The 22,834-nt window shown below is 32.5% G+C and overlaps 2 protein-coding genes across 13 annotated transcripts; both read right to left on the reverse strand.

Moving 5' to 3' along the window:
• Positions 1 to 16: 16 nt before the first annotated feature.
• LOC126926213 (tetraspanin-1) lies at positions 17 to 14,923 on the reverse strand. 8 transcript variants are annotated; one of them, XM_050742408.1, is made up of 10 exons: positions 5,582 to 7,726; positions 4,971 to 5,078; positions 4,378 to 4,479; positions 3,377 to 3,475; positions 2,156 to 2,284; positions 2,012 to 2,086; positions 1,809 to 1,916; positions 1,522 to 1,686; positions 1,288 to 1,429; positions 17 to 468 (listed from the first exon to the last, which is right to left on the reverse strand). In XM_050742408.1, the coding sequence occupies exons 3-10, from the start codon at positions 4,450 to 4,452 to the stop codon at positions 443 to 445; spliced, it is 819 nt and encodes a 272-aa protein (XP_050598365.1). In that variant the 5' UTR covers positions 4,453 to 4,479; positions 4,971 to 5,078; positions 5,582 to 7,726; the 3' UTR covers positions 17 to 442. The 8 variants fall into 8 exon arrangements, with proteins under 8 accessions (XP_050598365.1, XP_050598361.1, XP_050598363.1 ...); XM_050742404.1 differs by having other exon boundaries at positions 5,537 to 7,726; XM_050742406.1 differs by having other exon boundaries at positions 4,989 to 5,078; positions 5,582 to 7,725.
• Positions 14,924 to 15,831: 908 nt separating this feature from the next.
• Positions 15,832 to 21,972, reverse strand: LOC126926207 (zinc finger protein 800). Of its 5 annotated transcripts, none has more exons than XM_050742383.1 (8): positions 21,950 to 21,972; positions 20,598 to 20,976; positions 19,594 to 19,869; positions 19,329 to 19,476; positions 19,104 to 19,244; positions 18,287 to 18,438; positions 17,736 to 18,213; positions 15,832 to 17,575 (listed from the first exon to the last, which is right to left on the reverse strand). In XM_050742383.1, the coding sequence occupies exons 2-8, from the start codon at positions 20,931 to 20,933 to the stop codon at positions 16,509 to 16,511; spliced, it is 2,598 nt and encodes an 865-aa protein (XP_050598340.1). In that variant the 5' UTR covers positions 20,934 to 20,976; positions 21,950 to 21,972; the 3' UTR covers positions 15,832 to 16,508. The 5 variants fall into 5 exon arrangements, with proteins under 5 accessions (XP_050598340.1, XP_050598341.1, XP_050598338.1 ...); XM_050742384.1 differs by lacking the exon at positions 21,950 to 21,972 and adding an exon at positions 21,300 to 21,733 and having other exon boundaries at positions 20,793 to 20,976; XM_050742381.1 differs by lacking the exon at positions 21,950 to 21,972 and adding an exon at positions 21,300 to 21,733 and having other exon boundaries at positions 15,832 to 17,548.
• Between the last annotated feature and the right edge of the window lie 862 nt (positions 21,973 to 22,834).

The raw sequence follows: 22,834 nt of genomic DNA on the forward strand, positions 1-22,834 counted from the left end.
TCAACGCAAGCATATGTAATTTTTCTGTAGTGTCTTGCTTTTAAACTCTTTATTTGTTTTTGTACTGGTTTACTTTAAAGAATGAACAACATCTTTTTACTAATTAGATTAATTTCCTAATTATATAACTAGCTAAATCATCGAGCGTCCTGCTTGAGAAAACAAAACAATTGCATTTGAAAGTTTTGTACTTATAGCTTTTAGTTGTTGTTAGCCCAATAAAAATTTACATTTACATACATTTGAAATATTCATAGAAAATATTACTCGATAAACATTTCCACTTTTATGAATATTTTTAGAAAAGTAATAAAATATAATCGAGTAGATGACGAACACGTATTCTGGCCTAGTTTCGAGTAGTAAGTTTAAGCCAATTTTCACTTCTATGAAGGAAGGAGCCAAGAAGAAGGTACGAAGAGCTGGTTGTTAATGCATGTGGTCAACAGCAACACCAACAAGTTAAAACTGCAAACGAAAATGTTTTGTGCGCGACATGAACTGACGACAAATGATTGCGTGAACTGCTCCAGTTCGTTATCATTAGATTATTCGGAAAAATCGTAACGATACAAAAAATATATAGGTTTTAATAAACTATTGTGCTATGATATAAGTATAAAAAATTTACTTTAGGAATACGATGACTTTTAGTTAATTTGTAATTTTACTTATATACGAGCTTATAAATAATACAAATATTATATCATATGCAATGATATAATATTAATAATAGTTAATAAAAAATATGATTATATGTATATATAATTAAAAATTTTAATAATAGACATATTGGAATATTAAATGTTGCCAATTTATTCAACATTTGTAGTAATACTGATAATTTTATTAATATATGGAATTATCCTCTATTCTTTTCAATTTGAATGAAATTCGTTGCCATAGATATACGGATAAAAGAAAAGAATTACACTAAGCTTATATTAATTTGAAAACTAATTGGTTTTTAGTGAAATACTTAACTTTCGAAGCCTTGAAAAGTATAAATAGAATATTCTCATTGCTGTTAATTCGCCAAGCATTTTTCGACGATACGTCGACGCAAGCTAAAAGAATGTATTTATTCGAATGTTTTAAAGAAACCTTTCTAAATTCAAATCGTTTCAAATCGTTTCAAATCGTTTCAAATCGTTTCAAATCGTACTAGAGGAGAAAAATATGTTTTCTCAAATGATTATCATATACGTATATCGGTTGTTTTGATCGGATGTAATATTCGTAAAACGAAATATTCATGTTATCAATCAGTGAGAAGTGCAAGCCTACCGTGTTGTGGACGCCAGTAACAGCATGCCAAGTGCAGAGCTAAAATAATAACCAGGATTTCGACAAATGCTAATCCAGCCGCAACGCCGATTACTATAGCCGCATTTTCTTCGATCGTCCTCATTATTGCTCCATAACAACCCTACGATATTTATACAGTTTTTTATATATCTCGAATAGTCTTTATAATAAATTGATTATAAAGTTATTAATCTGAACGAAGTATTTTCAAACCTGTTTATAATAAGAATTATTGGAAGTAGGACTGACAGGGCAAGATGGATCCTTCAAAATATTGTTTTCCTTTATACAACATGCTTCAGGTAGAATTTTATCTGTAGATGTCCAGTTTGTACTCTCTCGGAAGTCCAAATGATTGTCTACTCCACAGCAATGAAGCTAAACATATACATATAACAGGTTAATGTATGTAAATCCGCTTGTTAAAACTTATTCGGGCTTAAGCATTTGTTTGCCTTAAAATTTGTCATAATTAATCAAACAAGCAAATTTTTAACAACCTGTGTCATTATGCCATCCCACGTCACTGTAATTGTCTCTGTTTTATCGATGCTACTGGCATAGTATTTGATCGTAGACTTGAGAAAATCTCGTGTACTTTGCTCTGCCTGAAAGAATTGCGACGAACAGACTAATATCTTCTAATATCTATCTAAGATTGGAATTTACGTTACTAACAATACGATGAAAGAAATAAACTTACATCCCCTTTAAGTCCAAAAGCCAAACCTACTACAACAGATTCCAGGATCAAAACGAGGAGAATAAGAACACCGTACTATAATTAAAAACTTAATTGTATCGTGTGACACTAAAGTCTGTTTCTTTCGGCTACAAAAGTACTTACGACACAAAGAAGACACCGAGATTCAAACATCGCTCCGCAGTAGCCCAAAAAGCTGATCAAAAAGGTCAACGCTCCCGCCAAAATCAAGATGTACGATATTATCCTGATGACGTCGGTGTCCGTTTTGTTCTACGAACAAAATAATTGAATTTAACTCTATGATCAACGTACTATCGAATTAATATATCCGTTAAGATTTTAAATAAACATTTTAGTAAACCAATATGCTAAAGCTATAGAACTTAAACTTTTAGTAAGGTCTGAAATATTTGTTTCGAGTTTATTTGAAAATTGTAGATTTTCTGAAAAGTCAAACGTTAGAGATACTTGGTTTTAAGCGAAAGAAAAGACGGAGAGCAAATTATACGACTTGTTTAGGTATTGAAACATATTATAATTTAGTTCTAATAACGTATACATGTATAATAAATAATATATAATATATGATAATATTATGGTAATTGAAAGTAAAAATATATTACGATATAGCGATGTAAGCGTTGCTCTTAGTATACAAGTTAGAAAAATTACGTTGAAGATAGTGTGAAAGAAAAAACAAAGGGAAAACAAAGGGAAGAAAATAGCACTTATGTAAAGAAAGATTGTAGTAGGTTTTAGGCCTACATTTAAGCCTACGATAAATAATATATAGATATATAGGTACATATAGCGTGTAGAACGTTACTTTTATAATTTCTTCTCTGCTACTACCGTGTTTCCTTCGAGCGACGATTAATTCGATAACATTGCTATGAATAAATATATACATCTAATGGGCGAACGATGGTCGGTATAAAACTATTGCTTTCGTTTTATTAACAACATTATTATAAATCATTATCATTTGTTTAGCATAGCTGTCTATATTAGGAGCGAACAATCTAAAGTAAGTACGATTGCTAGGAAACGAAAATGAAAACCTGTACACGATAAGAGCTTACGAGTAGAAAGTGCCGGATATATTCTTCTCGGTAGTTGATTAATTGGCAACGCTTTCGTGTCGCAATCAACGAAGCGTGAATCGGTAAAGAATATCCTATTACTACAAATAATCTTACTGCCGATTGTCTTTTCTTTTAATCGTTCGATCAAATAATTTCCCTATATTCTGGCAACACCGTTTTAACATGGTCGAGTGAGATTTTTTCGTTTCTTCTTTCGTTTCGTTGTTTCTTTTAAAAGGAAAATTTTTGTTTCGAGAGAATTGTTCCGAAACTTTACCAAAATGTCCGACTGATCGAGTTTGCCGACGAGATCAGTGAAAGAATTGCTATCGACGAAGAGCCAAACTCCAACCGCCAACGCAGCCCCTCCGGCTACCTGTAGACAAATCCGATGAAAATTTAATTAATTTTCTACCACGCCAGGATGTATAGCGATATCGGAAAGAAGAATTAATCCAGAGGTACAAGGTGTCGTAAGAAATTGGGTCTGGCGAGTGAGAAGCGAATTACATGGCTACGGTGGCGAAACGGTGGCGAAACGGTCGGGAAACGGTCGGGAAACGGTCGGGAAACGGTCGGGAAACGGTCGGGAAACGGTCGGGAAACGGTCGAATCCCTTCGAGAGAAACAAATGTCTCGCAGGTATCTCGGATATTCGGCTGAAATCGCTAGCCCTGGTGGTTAAACAGTCGTTCGAGTTAGTCGTTAACAGATATTTGAAGGAATATTTGAAGGAAAGAAACGACGTGGGAAGACGATGCGAGGTTGCGGTGACGCGAATTTGGAATTTCCAAGTACACGTTGAGAGAGCGCAGAGAACTACTTGCAGTGCAGAGAGAGGACGATGGTCGGTCGGTATAGAGGAAATAGTTAACGAGAAAGTGAAGGAAAAAGCTGCGAACTGACTAAGAGAAGCGGAAAGGAAAAGAAGGGGAAGAAGGAAGAAGGTATTAGGGGTGTTAGGCAAAGAGTTAAGCGATTATAGTTAGATAGTTAGTTAGTAACTAGATGGAGACTTAAATAGTTAGATAAGAATTAAGTATAGTTGGAGGGATGAGTAGCAGTAGCCCAACTAGGTTAATAATAGGTGGTCGTCGTGTTAAATCAACAGGTCGTATCTACGACTTTCGCTTAAATCGAGTGGTTGCTGCCAGGTAGCGGATATAAATAAGGGAGAAATTATATTTTGATTAGGAATCGAATTAACGATAAATATATGTAGGATAATGTCGCGATAAGGAATGCGCAAATAATGTCGTAAAGGAATACAATACTTACGAAAAAAACGAAATTGAAGAAACATAGAAAATACTTGGCACACTGCGAAGCACAGCCCATTTTAGCCTCGTTCATTCGCTGAGACTGAAATTGTATCTGTAACTGAAAAAAAGTAAATATCGTTCGGTACTCTTGCGTACTGAATTAAGAATATCATAACTCGCGCTACTTGAACAGTAATTCGTAAACGAACGTTAGCAGCGCTATCGGTGAACTGATTTTTATGCTGTGTAAAATATGCGTGTGCATGGTAAAATATTTTGTCTAATTTTACGAAGCATTTACGACAGAAGAAATTAAATGTCATACAGAACGTCTACGAGACGTTCTAGTTGCTCGATTAAGACGACGTATTCGTCGTTGAAATCATCGTAGGCGGGAAACAAAGAGCTGCGAAAATTGGCCGAATTAGGACGAATTTCTGTTAATTAAGAATACGTCCTTTGCATTCATAGTCGAATACAGCATCTAACGAATGATGCGTTAATGCATCCGATTTTATTAAGACGGCCTCGTATTTCGTCAAAAGTAATCACGATGTTACAGCGTTTACGTATCGACGACTGCAGTGCATGTAACGTAACAAAAATTACCGGCTATACAAAAATTACCCGAACTCAGGTTACTCAAGTATCTTGGGAGACCGATCCGAATACGCGAGACAGTTGAGAGTTTTATCGAAGGTATTGACGAACGGGTGTCTGAAAGAAAAAGAAGAGAAAATTGGGAGAACGAGGAATAGTGGTGTGTGCGTGTGTGTGTGTGTGTGTGTGTGTGTTAGCTAGGAGCGAAACGTTTGGAACAATAGAATATAGTTAAAACTGTAACTTAAAGGGACAAAGAATAGTAATACTAGGAGCGGTACGATAAAATCAGATAGGATAAGAGAAGACACGAATATGTAGGAACGGTGGGAAGGGCAGAGCATCTACAGCATCTAGAACGTCTAGAGGGCATCTAGAGAGGACACTCGTTGGAAGACGAAAAGAGAAAATGCGTCCCTCGTAAAATAGAAATAGGTAGGTTAAAACGCTCGCCAGAGAATTGCTATGGGATATAGCTTAGCGTATCGAGCGAGGAGGAAACAGTGAAAGGCAGGAGAAACGAGGCAGTGGTAAATCGCTCAAGATGCATAATAGAAAAAAAAACGTAGAGATACAGGGAATAATCCGAAGCAAACGCAAACACAAACGTAAACACAAACGTAAACGCGGAGAAATAACTCATCGTCCCGATGGCAACGAGGAATGAAACTATCGCAGCAGAAGGCAGAGGAAATCAGCTGAGCGGCTCACGAAATAATCAGGAAGCTATTAGGCCGAGTTACGTCGCGGTCCCGCTGCGAATGTCCGCTTTAGCTCTCCTATCTTTGCGCTGCAGCTTGTAACGTAAAAGCATCTTCTATTACCGGCGATGCGTGACGCCGATGATCGTTCGATTGAAAAATATCTTTCGATATTTTCTCAAACAAAAGTAAAAGATATTTTTCGATAGTTTCTTGCTAATTAAAAATCCAACCGTGAGGCCGGAATCGATCGCTTGTTCGAGATATATTTCTAAAATTTATCGCGTTGTCGATCGTAGGTAATATGGAACGCGTCAATGACGCTGTTAACGACGACGATACGGAATTGTATTTATTTCGTGGCGGCAATTACGGAAGAAGCAATAATAACGAAAAGTGGGTCCAAGGTATTCATCGGAATCATGAAGAATGTGGTTAAAAAATTGGGAAAATTAGGAACCGCATCGTCCGACCGACGCTGTTTTCACCAGTTTCAAGAGGAAACTTTTTCTGCATCGAAATCCACGATACCGTAGGATTCGGTGGTCGTGATAACGCCGATCCGATAAAATCGCTTCAACGCGGCGAATCTTCTTCGATCGACCACGATCGACGTTGCGTATATAATAATGGATCGAACGAAATCGAAACACGAATACAGCGACAACGATGTGATATTCCTCGACGTTTCGAGTACATGTTCGAGGCATTGGAAGTAGAGTTAAGACGTTAGCAGTCAGAAAAGGAATGCAACTTGAAAAGGAATGCTACCGAATGAAATCTGCTAGAAAAGTTGTGCGATTTAACGATTAAAAGGATTTTGGGCGGATAAATCTTGAAAGAAAGAAGCGTGTTTCTCCTTTCAGGGAAGAGTCATGAGTGTTCCATATTAGACGCAGTTACCCTATATTAATTATGTATTAATTCATATTATATATGTTAAGTCATATTAATTATCAGCAATGTTCGTACTTGTATCTTACGAAAGAAAGATTGCTTTTATAATATTCTGACTCGTGCTTCCTATTACGTAGATATCGTGTGCATTCTGTATACAGGTTATAAGGCGTTTGCATAGTTAATAATATCGTGCTACTGAATAATTATTATTATCAAATTAGTTTACCAACGACGTTACGCAATATACGAGTACGTATGTATATCGCATAAGAAGAAACGTAACGACTTAATCGTTCGATCGTTCCATCATTCGTATATGATTGATATCGAATTATATTCTTTTGAATAAACCGAGGAATCTGTAAAATTCAGAAAAGCTAAGTAGACGTTATTTTAAATTACGCTTGTTCGCGGTAATTACACACGTTCGTAAACGTATTCTCGTGCGTTATCTACTTCTCACGAAGCTCGTACAAAGAAGAGAATTTTGCATAATTAATCGCGTTAACGATGGTCTATGTTCGCGCGGTATTCGCATCGGAGTACTACAACTTGGATACTCCGTTACACGAGTAAATTCATAAAAAATTACATCATCACGAGGAAACTCAAACTCTCGCGTTACCTTTCAACTACTTGTATACAACATCGGTATATGTAATAGCTTCGAAATCGTACACTTTCGAGATAAACGATTATCTAGTTGAAACGATCTAGAGCAAACGTAGAACAACTTGGAGCAATGAAAACAACAAATACGACATTTAATGAACGGGGGCTAGGCTTTACACACAGGCGATCACAACGTTGCAAACTTTTATTAATTAACGGAGCAATATTTGTTGCTCGTGTCCTCCGCTACCACGCGCCCTTTCTATCATTTTTTCTATTACTTTTCTATTATTTTCACACCAAGTTGATATTCTACGCGTTAATATCTCGCGTATAACGGCATCAAAGTGGAAACGTGTCGTATCGAGCGTCGTATTGAAAGGGAGGAAAAGATGCTTCGAAAGTTAGAGGAAGGTGTGAAAGTGTTTGAAAAAACGCTAGAAGATTCGTAATTAACTAAGCCAAAAATAGAAACACGTAATTGAAAATTACTCGAAAAATAAGAAATTTATAACGAAATTGAGAAATAAATATGTACGATCCGTTGTACAGCAATGGTAATAAATCAGCGACGAAGGTACGGCACAGTATCTGGATATATATTTTATCTGATATTTGTAGAAATATCGTCGATTGCTTATTTCGATTGCTTATGCTGAAAAAAAGAAAAAAGAAAAATAATTATAAAGAGAGACGCGGCTTTCATTATGCGAAAATTCCCTCGTCCGAAGAGTTACGTCTTCCCATTAATTCGGATAGTGCAGGTTACATAGTACGGACGAACAAAGTCATTTTTAATTTGTAAATCCGCCAAGGGTAAAGCCAAGAGTAACGAGAGTAAGTATCGAAGTGAAAAAGAAAAGCGACCCGTTGGTCGGGTATAATCGAGTCTGCTGACCTAATTTTCCACGTGTCATCGTCCTCCGAACGAGAATCGCCACCTCGCCAATTGCTTACTCGCAAAAAGGTTACACATCTTTTTTACGCCCGCTGCATTCTATCTATCTCTACTCTATCTCTGCGTCTCTCCTACAACCTCTCATAATCTCCGCATTTTGTATTTTAACAACGATATTGATATTTCGATATTGATATACGCTTTACTTACGGCTACGTACCTTTGTATAGGTAATACGATCTTTTAAAGTATCCAACAGTTGTACGACTTGTCCTTTAATAAGAAATTTTTAAATCGTCTTCCGCGTATAGCGATTAACAGGAAAAGTATATACCTACGCTGTACACCTATATGAGATAAGTATACCTATGCTGTACAGCGTGGGGCACAATTCAAAGTATAGCACAAACGAGATCACGAGACTTTGTTTTTTAGACGATCAAGTTCGAGGATTTATCAAGTATATACGGATTTGGCCAATTCTCAATTTGCTTGAACAGAAATGTACGATTAACGGAAGGTTGTTGTACGTGTTGAGCGAAAATGAGCGAAAATGAGCGAAAATGAGCGAAAATGAGCGAAAATGAGCGAAAATGAGCGAAAATGAGCGAAAATGAGCGAAAAATGGAATAAGTAAAGTAATTCTTTCTCTTTCCCTCCTAATTCCGATCAAAGATCAAAGCGAAACGATCTTTTAGAGAGCCGGTGCGTTACACCAACGTCTACGATCGATAACCTGGTGGGTTCTTTCTGATCGTTTAATCGTCGTCAAACCGATTCGTGGCGGTAGTAAAAATTTTCACGACACTGTATTTAACAAGCTTAAATGCGATAACGCGTAGAAATGGACCTGGTAGGTATGTCTTGAATATTAAGCGTGGGAACGAGTAGTGCAAATTTTTCAGCCAAACTCGAAATATATTTACAAAAAGTAGAACAGATTGTCCGATTTGTATTGAAGTATTCGCCGTTGCTTTCTATAACTTTGAGGTACGGTGTTTCTTAAAGAAGATCCAACAGGCAAGTCAATTTTCTATCCGATTCGCTAATTGCAAGCGAATACCGGAATAGGTAGCGATCGTAGCAAGGAGCAACAGTCTAGCGAATAAGCTGGCTGCTGTAAGACGTGCCAACCAAGACTCGTTACGACTCCCTTTTGTCCACGTCTTTGGAAGCCACGTGGGGCCTGACGTTGTCACGCGGTAATTTCACCGAACGTGTTGCTTCGTAGGTGCCCCGACGATCGGTCCTCGTCTAAAGACGCGACACTTTATCGCGATGGGATTCGTCGCTTACCCAACAAGTGGCTCAAAGTTACAGAGAGCAACGACGAACGAATTCCTCGATCCAACGGCTTGCGGTATGTTTTTCTTTTCGAGTAAACTTTGACAAATTTGGATTATTCGTTCGTTCGCTTAGTACAAACGATGCAAGCGTATTAGTTGTGTCGTAGATTCCCTTTGTACTATGCGTAAAAGCTGTAAACAGAATCGTTACGACCGTTACGTTAGATTTCTCGTATAAGCGCGTTCTAGGCTTGCACGCGTGCGTGCATTATGCAACGAGGATACGATATACATTTGCAGGCACGTTATTGCGTCATCGTCGAAAGTTGTCAAACTCGTTGAACCGCTAAAATTAAACAGATTAAATGCCGAACAAATAGCCATTAATACGACCAGTCGAGCATATAACGTTTCACGAGAACGAAAACCACTCTCCGATCCAACTACTTATTACCGCTTAAAGCGTGTTTTTGCTTTCCGCTTTTGACTCTTGGAACATTGTTCCAACAAATGGCAACTACGTCGATACAGAAATAAAAAAAAGAACAGCGTGTCGTTAATTTTCAATTTATTTGTCGAAAAATCGTGTAACTTTGTGGAAATCTAGCATTTTGAGATTTGTCAAATTACGTTTTTAGTATTTTCAAATGTTCTACCTTCACAGCATCGCACAGCGAGATCGTTGCTTGCCAAACGGGGTAAAAAGCACGTTCTTCCTACGTTTGCCCACGGACGTTGTCTCTCGAGAGAGAGACCGAGCCATTCGAGCACCTTCTGCGAAGGTAAGCAGGTACGGATTGTTATCGAGACATAGAAGCGATTATAACTTTGAAATAAGGTCAAATTGGACACGCGTTTACACCAACTCTTTCCTTCTTTTCGTCTCCACTATCCACTGTCCTCTAGTGGATCCCACGTATTACGAAACACACCCTGTGTACTCTCTCTCTCTCTCTCTCTGCCTCTCTAAATTTGACTTTTGTCTCCCATCGTCCGTGGATTTACCTAGTTAGGCAACATTATAGAACGAGAGGAAAGAAAAATTCCGTGCTTCCTAGGTTCGTGGAAATTACGATATTTACGAAGAAGAGAAGCGATTGAGAATGAGGATGAACAAAAGCGTGACAGTGAGTCGTCAACTTCTTCGGTATAGATCGTAGCGGTTACTAAACTACGCGTGACACGTGACACGTTCGAAACGTAACGTAATACGTTTGTAAATTATATAGAGACAATTATAATGTTGTCAGTACGAGGATAGATCGTAAGATATTAACGGAAGAAGAAACCGGATTGTTGGTTGTTATAGCATAGAAGACGTTCCAGGGGCATCCGAGGTCTCGAATGTTCAAGGCCTGTTGGAGCTAATTTTCTTTTCTGCCGTTTCTCGCAAAATTAGTTAGAAATGTACCCAGCATACTGGTTGAAACGTACGTAATTCTTTTCTGTATATAAAAATGATTTAATGTGTTATACGATTATATATAAATACTTTTTATATTGACGGATACGGAAATAAAATGTACATGTATCGTATGATAGAAAATGTAGAAAATATAAATATATAATAACGTTATAAATATTTTTGCCTAGTATGTATAAAATAGTACAAAAGAATAATCCAAGATTTTAAGCAAAGTTCAAAGTATTCAACTTTGCTTTTTATAACTTTGAGCTATCTATCGGGCGAGCGACCAATTCCATCGAGAAAAAAATGTGTCTTTGGACGAGATGCGGTGGGTTGGGGCACCGACAAAGGAGGACGTTCTGTGAAATTACCGCGTGACAACGGCGGGCCACACACTGTTTTATCGTCGTAATGAGTCTCGCTTGGGATATGTTGCAGCAATCAGCTTAATTCGCTCAACGTTATTCCTTTCGATTATTACCTGTTCCGATCGATGCCCCCTATCCGACCGGCTAACTCACTTCCAATTCGGATCGACACAAAGATAAAACAAGTTACTCTGATATATTACTCGCGAATTTCACTGTTTTCAAAATCACTGAATCGTACGATTCATTTAGTTTCGATTATTTAAATTTCATGTTTCATGCTTTAATTGTTTAATTGTATGAAAATATCATTTTTATTATTATTATTATTATTATTGATTCCTCGAATGTTTGGACAGGCTACAGATTACAGGAAATGCAGTCGTATTACTTTCAAAATAGACAAACGATAATACAACTCGATAATAGTAAGGAAATTTCGGTTAATTGAAACAAACGAATGTTTTAGACATTCGAATTATACATATATCGTTTATAAATAAAAAGTTCGCATAAAGGCGTAGGAAGGTTTTCCGTTTTCTCGATTTTTTCAAAAAATCGACTTCGAATCACCACTTTCAAAATATGTAGTCCAATTATATTCGTTCGAACGAGCTTGAACACGTAACATGACGAGGGCATTGACATCGTGCAAAGTGCATGCCATGTGTTGTTATGGAAACACAATTCATCACAAGAGCAGCTTTTCTACGTTTATTGTTCATCCCTTGTCCAATATATATTAAAAGTATGTAACAAATACGTTTAATTGATCGAGTATCACTGTGATATAAGTTGTAGTAACAGTTCACGGGCGATACAACGGTAACGGATATATAATTATCCCGGAAAGATTTTATCCGAGACTTTCTTTCTTCAACTCGTCCATTTGATCCTGATGCGTGACAGAATTTCCATCTTTACTTTTTTCTTTACTTTACTTTCCCGGTCTTTCCAGTCTTTAATAATTCTAATAATACATAGGATCGGTGGAATATACCTTCTATATTTCTTATTACAAACAGATATTTCTCTACTTAATTATGTATTGTTTAATTTTTCTAATTCTTAGATACTAACGGATTAACTCCTTTCGTCCAAGTAAACCAACGAATATATCATGACTGTTATAATATAAAAACATCCGGAAATATAAAATAAAATAATCGAGGATATTTTCAATCTCATATAATGAAATTTATACGAGGTAGAGGGGGATAAATATTGCGAAAGTCTGGTTATCAAAAGACAAAAAGCAAAGTACCAAATAGTTGTAGAGAAGAAATTATAAGAGTGATATAAATCCGTTTAATTAGACAAGATAATATAAATGCAGAATGATTTTTCAATTTATCAAGAGATCAACGTGATGTCGGTGTCAAAAGGGAGGCCTTCGAGTTTGCTCAATGTCGTTCAAAACCCACCATATACAGACTCGTAGACCCGTAGACCCGTAGACCCGTAGATCGGTGAAAGAAATTAAAAAGAATCACACGTTTCATCTACAACGTTATATTCCGCCGCATTACCATCCATTTTACCAAAGTTTTTCAACGACAAATCAAAAACCTTGATGCAAAGAACGATAGCGAGTGAGTGATGATACATAAATTGACTTATTCAAATTTTTCAGTCGACATTTCATATAGGTCGCAATTTTTTCATTCAACCTGATTTCTTTTAAAAAGTCATTGCGATTTTCCTTTGTTTCTCTCGCAGTTAAGTTCATCCGTATATTATCTTATAATAAAAATCCTTTTTCACATCTTTGCTAGCATCGTTATTTTTTTACAACCAATTTCTAAAAATCTCATTCATCTCGGTTTTAATGCTAATCGACTTGCGCTGACTGGTTTCTGGTTTCACCATATGTTTTTTAAGATAATAAAGGTTATGAAAAAACCTTATGGAATATATTATTTGACAAATCGATTCATAATATCGATGATAGAACGATATTCTGTTTTCAGCATAGTAGGCCGTAATGTCTAAATAGATATTAAAATTTATCGTTTAATTTAAATTGTTATCACGTTGAATAAAGCACGTACGGTATGTCCGGAGAACCAAACTTTAAAGACGCGCAACTTTTCAACTTTCAATAGATTGCTGAACTTAACCGTTGCATTTCGTCTTTATTCATCGAGCACTACCAGATAATGCGAGAAAAAAGGGGAAAAGAACGAATTAAAAGAATTAAAAGACGAATAATTCCCAGAGGAAAAGTTTACCCAAATTAAGAAATTATAAATTATGACTGAGACATTAAATAATGAAAATAATTCAGCGATGTATTAATATTGTTTGTTTAAAACACACACACACACACAAACGTAATAAGGAACCTGTTAGAAGAATAAGATTACGAAGAGATACTATACAAAATCTTTTCTCTTATCAAAAAGTAAATATAGAAACGGTATAAAAGGAGGCAAAGGAAAGAGAAGGGGAAGGTAGGACAAGGAAGACAAGGATAGAAAGAAAGGAGAGAATTTCCAAGAAGGGAAAGTCGTACACCTCGTTACAAAACGAATATAAGATAGTCAATTCTGATTTCAAAATTCGATTAATAAATTATTTACGACATATTACGCAAAAGAAATAAAGTAAACATTACGTTTCATGAATGCACGTGTTTTCCCAGGAATGCCGATATTTTTATATCCACTCGTTTCTAACAAAATTTGGTTAAACACGTAAAATAGTATGACAAATAGGAGTAAAATTTCGTGAGAAACTTATAATGCTATAAAATACTAATAAGAAAACCAATAAGCAGGCAGAACAATAAAAATAATAAGAGGAAGGTTATTTATGAAAACTGATATTAATAAAACTACATACGTATATGTTTTAACCAATATAAAAATGTAATTGTGGTTGAAACCCAACTTTATTCACATATATATTACATGCAGAGAATTAATAAAATGAATCAATTATGAAATAAGATTTTATTATTAAACTCATCTGTTGGTTATATTTCAGTCTTTATTAAATTAGCTTGTTCTAATCAAATTTAAAGTATTTTGTGAAAAAAGTCGCTAACGAAAATAACGACAAATCTTGAAATAAACGAAAACTTCAAATTTTCTAAGTAATATAATAAATAGATAACGTAATAAGAAAAATAGAATCGATATATTTACAATCAATATACTTGCAACTTTTATAACATCAGATATTTTAGCTTATATTATTCTTAACGTATACTAATCTCGGTTTAATTTTCAATTCTATTAAGAAATTCCGTAAAATTTATCAGATACGAAAGACTATCTCATTTTTAACAGGATTCTCGTAGTCGTACATATTACACATGAACGTTACGAGAAAACAAATGAAATGCTAAATACACACAAAAAAAGAAAAAAAAAATCACGTTTATAACAGAAACAAAAATTAATATTAATAAATCGCTTTCTAGACTAATATAAATTTTATGTAGAAAACACTTGAACGAAAGTTTCGCGTTTAGTGGTAATTTAAAAATGAAAAGTGATACTTAACGGAAGATAGGAGAAGAAAGAAGCAAAAGAACAGATCACTTACGTTTACGATACCGCGCCTAAAATCCTTCAGCAAAAGATTCCAGGAAATTAGAAGGTTAACGCAAATAATACACTTCACACCACGTCACTGTTTATCACCATTGTAAAGATAATAGAATCGAATTGTAATAATTTTACCGGCGTCATCCGTACTAACAGATTTCTCGAGACACTGACACGAGCAGAGAAAGAAACGTTGTCTCTCGATGCTGTTTGCCGCGCATCTACCACAGGTACCTGTCGCGGTAGTTCTTCTACCAATGGCGGCAACTTTGCTGTGATAGGAGCTCTCTTGACTAATCAGTAGCTAGCATCTCGAACATAAACAAATCATACTGTTGAAAGTTTTCGCGCCTTTACGCAAATATATACACAAGCGGTTCTTAATCTTTTGTTTACTACGGACCTGCTTTAAATAACTTTTTGTTGTCCCTTAAAACCCGGGCACCCTTAAGACTTAACTCAAAATTTAAATGCCTAATGTGCCAAATATGTATATTTAAAACACCCATCAGCTGTTAATCAACAATTCTTCTGATCAATTTAATTTTCAACTTTCAAGTAACAAATGACTCTACGTAAACAATTATTTAAATGAAAATTAATTTAATAAAATTTAAATTTAAATTTAAATGAAAAGCCCAACATTACCTATACATGATACATATTACATATCTTGTCTAATTATTATTTTATCATTACATAATGTTACAAATGAAATTAATTTATTAATCAATAAAATATTAAAAATCCAATAAAGCTATTGCAGATATTTTATTATAACTATAACCATCGCATACATATATTTATAATTTATTTTTACAAGATGATTTTTTTAATCGTTTTCTATTTATACACATTTATAAATAATCCATGTTTTTTTGTTAGAATTTTTCTGCTTATTTTTACATTATTCTATATATTTTTAACTTATTAATATTGTGTAAGCATATAAATTATTTATATATAACGTGAAATTATATATGACATATTTATTCCTTAATAGTTTTCATAAATTATTATTATTTAGAATATTTTTCAGTTGTAAATTAAAAAAATAATATCACCCTAATATATAAAAACCAAAAATAGTTATGAATGCTTGTAATAATTTAAAACACAATAAGTATACAAATCTAAAATAAATTTATTTGAATTTACCGGTTTTATTAATTAAAGAACAAACATTGATTTATCTATTTTAAATTAACATCACATATTATCGATAAATTGTGTTTATAAACTTTCCATCTAAGAGTTCATACATTTATTTTTAACTAAAAGTTTATAAATATATTTCGTTAACACATCTGTGTTTAATTAATCTGAAAGAAATAAAACAATATAATTAAATTCTGTTAAACAAAAAAGCTTGTATGTATTATCATATAATACATTATAAATTTTAATAATGTTTTTCTCCATATAACTAGTATTACATTAAAAAATGTGCTATTATCTATACTTTGCTATCTTTTCTTTTTTATTATTACATATCCTAAATAATTTTTTAAGTAAATCTATATATAGCAAAAAATAAAAATTTCGGCACGGGAATCTCAATAATTTCAATTATTAATTCTTAAGAAAACAATGTGTTGAAGAATTAAATTCTTAATAATGCACAACAAAAGTAAAAATATTTAATATTTTTAAATATCTTAAATTTACTAACATTAATGAACAAATATGCATTTTATATATATGTATTTGTGAAGAATATAGTTTAAAATTTACTAAAAATTTGTTCATCAAGATGAATAATATCAATTTAAACAATATATTTCTGACTGAATAGAGACTCCACTATGATACAATGTTTACTAATTGCGGCACTGAGAAACAGTAAAATTATTTTTAAAACCTCTACTGAGTTCAATTTCGCATTTGTTTACTATGGGGTTATTTGCACAAGGAATTAATATTTCTTCATTTTCTATAGGTTTAAAACGCTTGGACGACTGGTCTAAGTCTTTCTCCAAATTGTCATCTCCCTGTACCGGAGATTTTTTGGCAAGTGGCTTGTTTAAAGATTTCACGATCAAAGAATCTTTACGAAATGTGACCTCCTTTAAATCGTAGATAAAATCCTTGTTTAGAGGCTTTATTTTGTTACGAATAGGACGCTGGGGTCTTAAATTGTCTTGCATATACGCACTTTCCTTTAAATTAGAATCCTTAAATTGTGCTCCTTCCCCTTTATTTTGTAATTTTGAACTAGAGTGTTCAGTTTCTTTCACACCTGTTTGTTTTGCGGAGTGAACTTCGGAAGATCCAAAGATAACTTCCATCACCATTTTTCTAAGATCTTGATCCGCTCCCAAGGTATTTCCTTTAATACCATTATCCGTAGTTTCTTGAGTTTTACCATTTTCATGAACCACCATCGAATTTTTATCAACTATTTTTGTCTCTATTTCATTCATCCCTTTCTCTCTCATTTTAACTTCTAATCCCACATTTCCTGGTGTAATGTTAACTTCTACAACTTCTGGAGCATCAATCTCCTGTTCTAAATTCGTTATATTCGACGTAATATCTTGACCACACAAATATTGGTCATCTGGAATCTGAGTTATCATTTCGTCTATAACAATACGATTGTTTTGAGCGTTGTGAACTTTATTGCAATGTGCTATACAATCACACTTAACGAAACACTTATAGTCACAAAGTCTACATTGATAACGATTCCATCCAATATGAATGGCAGCATGTCTTCTTAGATTATGCACAGAAGGGAATTTTCGTTTACATGGAAGGCACTGAAGCTTCTCAAAGTTTACTATTGAAGCTACTTTCTTTTCCATTGATAATACATGATCCAGTTTTTCAGTCGCTGTGTCATGCCCAATGTTCGCTTCTGCAAATATGCCTTTTACAATATTTTCTAGGAATGATATAATATATCATATTGCATACTTTTTATTTTACATATTACATTCTTTTTGCCGAAACAAAAATCAAAATAGAAAGATTTGTAAAATATATTTGTATAAACTATAATATCTTAAATCTTATAGATATAAAATATGAAATATTGCTTTTACCTGCATTATTATTCAATCTTTTTGTACTTTCCTTATTTTTTCGTTTCTTGCTTCCAACATTAGCTTTATGTTTGTTTATACTAGTATACACAATTTCTAAAGGGTCAGAAACATCACTTGCAGAAGAAAGATTGTCTTTCACCAAGTTTTCTTGTACTCCATTTGTGAGAATCCTAGCAACATTCCCATTAGATACATTTTGTGAAACTAATCCTTCGCTATTCAACATATCCCAGTCTGCTTTACTTAAACTGGCAACTGCCTCCACGCGAATAGATGTTTCATTAGTATTTTCATTTGAAACATCATTTGATGGAATTTTATTGATCTTTTTGTCTTTAGATATACTTTCATATGCTGCAACACGCCTATTACAATATTGCAAGTGAGCTGATAATGCCGCTTTTCTATCAAATCTCTTTCCACATCCACCACATCTTTGTAACTCTGTATCCAATTCTAACTGATCTATCCATTCCTATTAAAATAATGTATTTTATATTAACAATACTTCGATAAAAACAAAAATATAACTATAATTATCAAAATACCTGTGTTTCATTAGCCCTTAGTGCATTATTCACTAAAGTTTTTTGAGCATCCTCCTTTTGTAAATCTTCAGCAATGGTAGTATCTTTAATAAATGCTTTCTCTTGAATTTGTGATCTGAGTTTCCTCACTTGTTCATTAGATTTTCTATGAACTATATTTTATATTTAAAAATTTCATTAAAAGAATTCTAACTTCTAAAAAATCAATTCTTGTAGAATTTTTAGTCCAACGTGATTTTATATTATTAATCCTTTCGCAACTGCCGACGAGATGTTTCGTTACCACAATATCGTTTGTCAACACCATAGACGAAATATGCCACCATAATGATGTCGCTTACGCAACGCTATGAATGAGATATCTCGTTCTGCAATAATATTTATGCAATGCTACGGAGGAAATATCTTATGTCGGTATTTCCAATAGAATGTTAATCATCAGACTCTCTCTGATATTCTGTGTCTCTCTTTGTTTCTAACTACAGTTACATTTACAGTTGCATTTATAGATATTTATATAGTTTAAACTATATATAATATAACTTTAAACTAAATATATATAAGAATGTATGCTTTAATCACCATTTTGTCAACGTTTCATCCCAAGTTTTCCAATAAGACATTCAGCATCTTAATAAAGACACGCAAGGTATCTCATCCATGCAGTGATATATCACGATATACTCGCAGTTGTAAAAGAATTAAAATTACAATTATTTTCCTTAAGAAGTTATAAAATTAATTAAATTTAATTATATAATCATTAATGAAAATTACTGGAATTAATAAAAATATTATTATAATACTGTTTACACACCTTTAAAGAGATGCCTATAAACACTCCACGTATTTGCAAATGTACTAGAACAACAAGGACATGGGTAACATAACCTGTGAGATGTATGTAGTGTCCTTGTGTGAACTGTTAATGTTTTTTTCGTTGAAAACTTCGCATAACCTAAAAATTAAACAACAATGCAATTATAATTTAAGATGAATAAATATTATTATGCATATAATGGACAAAATAATAATAACATACATATAGGGCAAATAACTTCCTTATCACTTTCTTCATTATTACGAACTTGAGTTACTGTATTACCACTCAACTTTTGACTAAATTCTAAGACTTGGCCATTCAGATCTAACATTACAGTCTTCTCATTTATATTTTTTAGCTCTGTTACCTAAATATTATTTGGTTGAAACATTAATAAATCATTAATATATTGGAACAAAATTTAAATAGCTCTGATTAATTCTATTCGTAATTATTTGCAAGTATTATAATTATTTATAAATACCTGTGCTTTCATTAAATCTGTATGATTCTCAGTTGAAAGCACTGAATCAACAGTTTGATATACTGCCGATGAATTTGAATGTACAGTCTCCAAACATAATCGTCGAGTGTCTGTTTGTAAGTTTTCTATTTGTTTTTTCTGCAGCGTATTAACAATCGCAGTGAGGTCCTTCTTTTCCTTTTCTTTGCAAGCTTGACTTCTTAAAATTCGATCATTTCCACATCCTTCTTTAAATGGGTCCTGCGTCTTTTGTATGTCTAAATTACTCGTGGAAGTCTGTAACATATACAATCCATATATTCCATATGCATATACATATATACATTTATATATGTACATGTAATACATAGCACATATAATATATTATACATAATACACATATTTATTTCTATTTCTAAGATGAATTGTTACAACTTGATAAAAATATAACAGATTGAGATAATTTACAAAACAAGTTGCAGTAAGTATTATGTAGAATAATTATATGATATTTTTCTTTATGTACATGAAATAAAAAAATTTTCCTCAAGTAAAAATATTGTTACTACTTGAATATGTATAAATTAGATACTAATTAAAATTATCTAGTCTTAAGTAAATATATCCAAATTAAAACATTTAACAGTATTTCAAACAACAAATAAATGAGATATTTCACCAATATTATCACAAAATATTGCAATTATATAAAAACAAAATGCCTTTTATTCTTAATATTAGGTTTATATCAATTTATTTATATTTTATAATTCCAAATTTAAAATGCATTATCTAATGTTCTATATATTTTTTAATTGAAAATATTACATAATTTTGAAGAAAGATAAGGTTCTGAATCATCTAAAAATCTTATTATCTACTTTTTGCCATATGACGCATTTCATCAAAGTTAGATTCCGTCAAATAATTGATTAAATAATCTTTAAATACAACATTTTCAAATATTAATTTTTAGCAATCTTGTCTTTATATAAAAATATATTAAAATACTATATCATACATACTATATCATAATCGTTGGAGGTGTCCCTAACAAATGTAACATCAAATTTTTCTTTACAATAGACACGTTTATGAGAAATAAAATTGACCAAACTTCTAAAAAGGCTTCGGCATATGCGACATTCATATACTAAATCACATTCATATGCCAGAATAGATCTAACTTCATCACTGCCATTTTCTAAAATTTTGCTCACACGATATAAAGTCGAATCACTTATGTCTATAGGTGGATGTAGTTGTGATAAATCTGGATTTATAGAAGTAATTCCTTTAGGAGAAAATTTAACTTTCCCAAATTTCCCATTTGATTTTTTAGCTTTTGTCTTTGATTTCATTTTGTATTGAGTGTTGTATATCCAACGTATTATCTTCTTAAAACTGCAATGAATAATACATTATTAAATTATATAAGCTCATAATATCAAATTTCTTACAAAGTAAAATGTTCATGAAATTCATAAATCGTACTATGACAACTAGTTATAAATCTAAGAAAATTAGATGTGTTAAAGAAGAAACAATATGAGAATAAATATAGTTGCAAAATTGAAGATGTTATTTACAAAATTACAGAATTATATATGAAAACTAAGGTTTAAAAAGAGCATGTATTATTTTTCTTAACAACTGGAATACTTCAAAATTCAGTAAAAGTATTAGATTTAAAAGTATATTGAGAAAAGCGTACAATAGAGATGTACCGTCTCTCCTGCATTTTACTGCGTAAAAATCGGTCCTTAATTTATAGACTTTGAATTTATAAATAAAATAGAATACCAAGAATCAAGGAAAGGTATTAGAACTGTATTATTCCACAAAAAAATAACGCAATTTAACTCTTCTTAAACGAGGTGGATTCACGATTTCGATCAAGCTGCGACCTCCATTTTTCCGAAACCTAGAAGTTCTTGATTCTACCACCGCTTCGATGAAATGGTACCAAGTAGCACTTTCAGTTCACGGATAAACATTTTTACTTGCTTTTCAACATTTCTTACACATGGAACATTACAGAGTAATCAATTATACAGTATAATTACGTACAATGATAGTTTGATGAATTTGTAAAATCAAAAACAAGTAAAATCAAAAATTATACTCTTTCATTTGTACATTGCTCATAACAGGTTATGTCACAGGAATTTTTAGAATGCATCGAAATCTCAGAATGAGCTTATTCGTTATTCTACATGTATGAGTTAAAATAATAATGATAATTATGACAATAGCATTTTTAGTAAATATTATAAACTAACATAACAAATTCTATAGATATAACGACAGAAAAAGATTACATGATAATATATAATAATAAATAACACTAATGTAAATAATGAAAAAATTGACTTACTGTGATAATTTGCATTGTACTATATTTTTTAAATGTATGAATGTTAGAATGTATTATTCTAATAATTTACTAACTTACTGTGAATATCATTACTGAATATAATTTCCAGAGACATTCACATTTTTTAAACTTATTGTTATATCTAAAATATATATATGTATTTTTAGTGTAATTGCTTCTATTACAACTTTATTTCATCTTTTACATTTATTAATAAATATCCTTAGAATTGGTTTAATAAATACAAAAAAATATGAATGGCTTAAATAATTTCATTTCAATTTATATTTAAAATTAAAGTAACTACCATTAAAATTAAACTAGCTATTATTATAATTAATGTATCTATTATTAAAACCGTTAATGACAAAAGATAATTAATCATAGTGCTCCTACAAACTAATGTCTATATTCTTATAGAAACTATATATATATAATGTAAAATTCAAAATTAAAATTACATGACCACTTAATGGCAATGAGTTTTTTTACCTGATACTTTTAATTCTTTTCAAAATTACATTTTGTTGATAGAGAAATAAATTCAATTAACTGTAATAAAGTTATTCAGAAATGATCTTACAACCTTAAAACATGGAAAAAATGTTACTTTATAATTCTATTATTTTATTTCAAATCTTATGTATAAAATGCTCTATAACTAGTGGTACAATTGGAAAAAGGGTGATTCTATATGAAAAAATAGATAAAAAATATAGAATAATATTTCTTTCATACAAAGTTTCTATTGCACAGATAATGTATCACTAGCAAATATCGTTTTCATAATGTAATTATCAAATGTTATTAATTTTCAGTTCATAAATTATTTTCGAATTAGTCCTTATGATTAATTGAAACATTATTTTAGAAACCCTATATTCT

This window comes from Bombus affinis, chromosome 17 (genome assembly GCF_024516045.1).
Source record: "Bombus affinis isolate iyBomAffi1 chromosome 17, iyBomAffi1.2, whole genome shotgun sequence".
Taxonomy (NCBI): Eukaryota; Metazoa; Arthropoda; class Insecta; order Hymenoptera; family Apidae; genus Bombus; species Bombus affinis.